Source organism: Brassica napus, unplaced genomic scaffold (genome assembly GCF_020379485.1).
Source record: "Brassica napus cultivar Da-Ae unplaced genomic scaffold, Da-Ae ScsIHWf_1388;HRSCAF=1968, whole genome shotgun sequence".
Taxonomy (NCBI): Eukaryota; Viridiplantae; Streptophyta; class Magnoliopsida; order Brassicales; family Brassicaceae; genus Brassica; species Brassica napus.
In genome coordinates, this window is record NW_026014805.1 from 61,849 (window position 1) to 67,848 (window position 6,000).

At 31.3% G+C, this 6,000-nt stretch overlaps 1 protein-coding gene across 4 annotated transcripts; it reads left to right on the top strand.

Moving 5' to 3' along the window:
• The first annotated feature begins 306 nt into the window (after nucleotides 1–306).
• On the top strand, nucleotides 307–1,845 carry LOC106382764 (ferritin-3, chloroplastic). Of its 4 annotated transcripts, none has more exons than XR_002662232.2 (4): nucleotides 307–1,013; nucleotides 1,179–1,238; nucleotides 1,317–1,411; nucleotides 1,576–1,845. XR_002662232.2 is itself a non-coding variant. In XM_022711834.2 (4 exons), the coding sequence occupies exons 1-4, from the start codon at nucleotides 972–974 to the stop codon at nucleotides 1,656–1,658; spliced, it is 273 nt and encodes a 90-aa protein (XP_022567555.2). In that variant the 5' UTR covers nucleotides 307–971; the 3' UTR covers nucleotides 1,659–1,845. The 4 variants fall into 4 exon arrangements, 2 of the variants coding, with proteins under 2 accessions (XP_022567555.2, XP_013678279.2); XM_022711834.2 differs by having other exon boundaries at nucleotides 1,179–1,231; XM_013822825.3 differs by having other exon boundaries at nucleotides 323–979; nucleotides 1,179–1,231.
• Nucleotides 1,846–6,000: the final 4,155 nt, after the last annotated feature.

The window sequence follows — 6,000 nt, forward strand, 5'->3', positions numbered from 1 at the left end:
CACGTCGGGCTTTTATTGGCGCTAAAGAGATAACGGTGTTTGTGAAACAGAGGCGTTGATGAGAGAGGTGTTGTGTTTTCATTGGGAAATGGCCTTGTCGTGCTGTGAACAGGCAGGTCTGGGTGGGTGGACGTAAAGAGATAAGTGAATGGCTACGTGGCACCAGAGAAAAAGCGTATTTTAGCATTCTCTCACAATTCAGGTGTCATTTTCCATGCTATTCAGGCTATTGTGCGCTTAAAAGAGTTTTCATAATATTGGATTGGTCACATACAACGTTCAGAAAAAAAAAGAATTTTTTACACTTGGAAACACTTCTTTATCAGTTTACAATTACATCCAAAAACACAATTCACTTGTGACACACTTTGTTGTGTGTAAAAGTCCTCAATGCCCTTTAACTAGAAACCAAGTCACTCTTCTCAATCGTGACCAAACTGAACAAAACAACAAGTATCTCATATTAAACTTCTAGCTTTACCAAATTACAAACCCTTATCCAACATAAAAATCCTAATTTCCCAACTTTCATCTTAGAGGAGATGAAAATTAAAATCCCTAATCAATCTGAAATCCGATGACTGTCGTTTCTATTCATTTTATTCAGAGACGACGAATTTATTGACGTTGCTGGTAACGAAGTCGTCGCCGTCTTGATCTGTTCTTTCGAGTCCTCTCTTCACCACCAAACTTTTCTTACCTCTGGTTCCATCTCCCAGCCATTGAGTCATTCATGGAGAGCCATGGATAGGCATCATCTGTTTCTTCTCTCTACCTTATCTCAAATCTCAATTTCAAAACCTCTCTCCTATCTCAAATCTCCTTCTCTGTTTGTGCATCCACGCAACCGATAAGTGGCGTCGTTTTCAAGCCGTTTGTGGAGGTGAAGAAGGAACTCGATCTCGTGCCTTCAAGTCCGGAGCTTTCGCTTGCTCGACATATGTACTCCCTTGAATGTGAAGCCGCAGTGAATGAGCAGGTCAATTAAGCTTCTTTTTAACCTTTTTTGTGTTGTAAGTCTCATGCATCTGAGTTTTTTTGTTGATGGGTTCTTTTACTGCAAGTTGAATACAATGTCGAGAGTTTTGTTGATAGTTCGTGTCTTGAGAGTTTTGTTGATTCTTTGATAAAGCTTGTGTCTTTATTTATTAATTGAGTTGTGTGATGTGTTGTTGCAGGTTTTTCAAGGACTCAAGTGTGGAAGAAAGAGACCACGCAAGATGTTGATGGAGTATTAGGTTCTTGGCCAATGGGTTTCATGTTGTTATTTCATTTGAGTTTCGTTTCTAACACTTTTTTTGTTTTGGTTTCTCTAGTCAGCAGGAAAAACGTGGTGGGAGGGTTCAGCTAAAGCCCATGGTGATGCCTCAGTCTAAGTTTGATTACGCTGACAAAGGAGATGTTGTCTATGGTAAAGCTCTTTCTCTCTCAAGTATAAAGTATCAATGTTTTCATATATGTGCCTACTAGAATTTAGAGTTACTTATTAGAGTTCACAAAGGTTGTGACTTTTCATCAGCAAGGGAAAGTGAGAATATGCAAAATAATTATGATGATTTTCTTTGTTTGTTGCAGCCATGGAGTTGGCTCTATCATTGGAGAAACTGGTCAATGCGAAGCTCCTATACGTTTTCTTCAAAGATGGGTTCCTAATATAACTACTAAGTTCCTCTTCAAAGATGGGTTCATGGGCATTGTGAAGTAATCAAATTATCTCTGAGAATGCTTTTCTATAGATAAACAATTTATTGTAATAATTATTTTTACCTTATATATTTTTAATGTCCATGTTCACATTTTTTATTTTTAAAGAAATCACAATTATAATTTACTTTTTCATACACATTTTTAATGTCCATTTCCATATTCTCTATCCACGCTTATGTGTACACGTTTTATAGTTTATACATCTCTCATTTATATTTTTCCATCCACATATCAGTCATCCATGTTTTCTGTCTAGATATCTTACATCTATCAAACACAACTTTCTATTTGCTATAGTGCCATTAACGTTCATGACTTTCTGTCCACACATTTCATGTTCATATTTTTTGTGTCTCTAACTCTGCTGTATACACTTTGGTATCTATACTTTTAATAAATATTGTGTCTCTAACTCTGTTGTATACACTTTGGCATCCACACTTTGGCATCTATACTTATATTATACAAACTGACTTTTTTATATATATTTCCTTTCGTTCATGCTTTTTTGTCAATTCATGTCCACATTTTTCTATCATGTATAATATATATATGTCATCATTTGCCGTATCCATGTCCACATGGTTTTTGTATAAATATTAAAATATATAAATATATATGAAAATGGATTTTAAAATATAGAAAAAAATTTATACAGTTTATTATAACAGTTATATTTGTTTTATATATCTACAATTTTGAGAAAAAAGCAAATACAAACACAAGGTGAAATGAACAATAATAGAATATAAAATAATTTGATATATATTTTTATATTTCAACATTTATATCAAAGTGGATGTAAGAATATGCAAACCTGTTTATCCAATGTGTTTGTAACGTATAACGTAAGTCTGCTCCAACTAAAATTCATTTTAAGTTTCTTCTCACTAAGGGTATAATTGTCCAAATAATAGGTTGGTCCCACCAAAATGTGCTCTACATGTGAGAAGTGTCTCTTGTTGTAAAAAAAAGACAAAAAATGTCTTATTGTGTAATCAACTCGAAAAAAAATTGGTCACATACATAATACACTGATATACGTTTCTAGATCCTAAGTTTATGGTTCTAAGTTCTAGCTTGAAATCGACTGACTATAAATAAATTGATCCAAATTCTTATATTACTTAAACATTTTTCTTTGATTGTCAATATATGATATTTTTCAGAATTGAACACTCATCGGATGAGGGTGTGTGGTTCAGATACCATATTAAATTTTATTGATCTTTTAATCTAAAATTAACTGACAAACTAAGTGATCATTCACTACAAGAAAACAGCGGTATTCTGACGGACGTTCCGACGGAAAATGAATTCCTCGGAATATACCGAGGAATTTCCGAGGCAATTCCGAGGAAACACAAAATTTGGCTTCCTCGGAATTTCCTCGGAATATACCGACGGAATTCCGAGGAAAATTCAGTTCGTCGGAATATTCCGACGGAATACCGAGGAAAATTCAGTTCGTCGGAATATTCCGACGGAATACCGAGGAAAATAGTATTCCTAGGAAAAAATCGATGAATTCCGAGGAAATATTATAGACGTTAGAAAGCCGTTGGGGGGATTTTAAAAATTCCGAGGAAATTCCGAGGGCAGAAAGGTTTTCCTCGGAATTTCCTCGGAATAGATCTTGTCGATTTAGGGATTTGATTATACATTCCTTTTCCTCGGAATTTCCTCGGAATTTTCCGAGGAAATTCCGACGACGATAGAGTTTTCCTCGGAATTCCCTCGGAAAATTCCGAGGAAATTCCGAGGAACTTGGGGTTTTAAACCGAAAACAACGTTTTACGGATTGAATAACACGTATATAACCTTCATTAAGTATCTTAACCAGATTATGAAGTCAAACTTTGGTGTTTTACCCAATAACAAACACTTTTACGATTGCATGAACGAAAACCACACAACATAAGAGAAACACTTATACACTTTAACAAACGGTAAAGAGAATACTTACAATTATTTTTGAAATTTTGTTATTTCATGGTTTATGATCATCTATACAAAGAATCCTCAATGGTATGCATTATAATTGTATAAGAAATGAAATACGGCGAAAATAATCGATGTTTTGAAACTCCAAACCCTGGTTCCTCGGAATTTCCTCGGTAAATTCCGAGGAAATTCCGAGGAAACCTGGTTCCTCGGAATATTTTCATTTAACCGGGTAAACCAAGCCGCCAAATATTTCGCGAAAATTGAATTAATGATTTCCGAGGAAATTCCGACGGATATAGTAAATATTTCCGAGGAAATTCCGACGGATAATTTCCGTCGGACCCCTCATTTTATTAGGTCGAGCCCGACCTTCTTCCCCATTTCTCTCCGCCGCAATCTCTCTTTCTCTAGCGATTTCGTCGACTCCTCTCTTCTCCCTTGCGATTTGCGGCGCTTTCTCTCTTCTCCCTCGCGATTTCCACCCTAATCCTCATGTATGAACCCTATCCCACTCTTTTAGGTTAGATTTGTATGGTTTTTAAGTAGATTTGATGATTTTGGAATGAGATTTATAGATTTTGTTAGGGTGAATGGTAGATTTATAGATTTTGTTAGGGTGAATGGTAGATTTGATTTGTATCACTTGATTTGAATTTTTTTTTTTAGTTTTTATTAATTTTGTGGTTATAAAAATCGAATTTGTAATTATATATATATATTGAAAACGTTTTTTGTATATAAAATCTATTTTTTGCATTTTAAATTCATTTATATATTTATTAAACATTTTTAAAATCTATAAAACTTTTTTAAGATTAAAAATCATATATATAATATTTAAAATCATTTTTTTGTGGTTATAAAACGTTTTATGTATTTTATATAAAAAATATAAATTTCTATATTTATTAAACATTTTTAATATTATGAAAACTATTTTTTGTAATTATTTAACATTTTAAATATTTTTAAAACTATTTTTTGTAATTATTAACTGTTTTTGTGATTTATTTAAACTATTTTTTTAATTTTTATACTATTTTATATTTATTAAAACTAATTTTGTATTTATAAAACATTTTTTTATTATAAACACTATTTTATTATTTTTTGTATTTATAAAAACTATTTTGTATTTATAAAAAGATGATTTCATATTTATAAAAATATTTATATTTATTAAAACTAATTTTGTATTTATAAAACATTTTTTTGATTTATAAACACTATTTTATTATTTTTTGTATTTATAAAAACTATTTTGTATTTATAAAAAGATGATTTCATATTTATAAAAATATTTATATTTATTATAACTAATTTTGTATTTATAAAACATTTTTTTATTTATAAAAACTATTTTAGTTTTTTTGTATTTATAAAAACTATTTTGTATTTATAAAAAGATGATTTCATATTTATAAAAATATTTATATTTATTATAACTAATTTTGTATTTATAAAAATTTTTTTTTATTTATAAAAACTATTTTATTTTTTTTGTATTTTAAATATATTTTCTATTTCAATTTTAATTTTATATTTTCGAATTTCAATTTAAAAAAATAAATTTATATTTTTTTTTTTAATTTTGGAAATATTCCGAGGAAGTGTATCCCTCGGGATATTCCGACGACATCTTCCTCGGAATATTCCGAGGAAATTCCGACGAACATGTGGTCCTCGGAATTTCCTCGGAAATTTGTTTCCTCGGAATTCCGTCGGAAATTTCCGAGGAATTTCCGAGGAAAAATGAAATTCCGAGGAGTTATTTCCGAGGACTTTTTTTCGTCGGTATGTCGTCGGAATAGCGTTATTCCGACGACATACCGACGATATTTTCCCTCAGTATGTCGCTGTTTTCTTGTAGTGATTTCTTAATTTTTTGATAATAGATATTTCCTCGAGCAATTACTATAGAAAGAAAATGTTATCATTCAATGTTTTGTAACTGTACATATCAATGTTTTAGTAAGTGAAAAATGTCACTTTACAACAATCCATGCAAAACAATTATGATAAAATTTCTTAATAAAGAAACAATTATAATAATTATGCATCGATCACGTAACGTACCATTGCATGGCAGTCCAGATGTTACAGATCCGCTCGTTTAAGGCGAGGTACTCTGTCTATTTCCAGGTTTCATACATAATTCGAGTTCATCTCTGCGTTACAAAGTCATTTAACATTTGCTAAAGTGATGCTACCAGTGGCGGAGGCAAGAAAATATTTTGTTGGGGGCATAAATATTAAATGGACTTAAATATAATACTATTTTCTAAAAATTTTAAGTGGGTTTACAGTTTAAACAAAGATATGGGGGCAACAAATTTTTTTGAATGG

Excerpts from the sequence above, each read along its gene's own strand:
- LOC106382764 (XM_022711834.2), top strand. The coding sequence starts at position 972 with ATGAGCAGGTCAATTAAGCTTCTTTTTAACCTTTTTTGTGTT. Across the intron at positions 1,014-1,178 it reads TTTTTAACCTTTTTTGTGTT|GTTTTTCAAGGACTCAAGTG; the intron begins GTAAGTCTCATG and ends GTGTTGTTGCAG. Across the intron at positions 1,232-1,316 it reads CCACGCAAGATGTTGATGGA|TCAGCAGGAAAAACGTGGTG; the intron begins GTATTAGGTTCT and ends TGGTTTCTCTAG.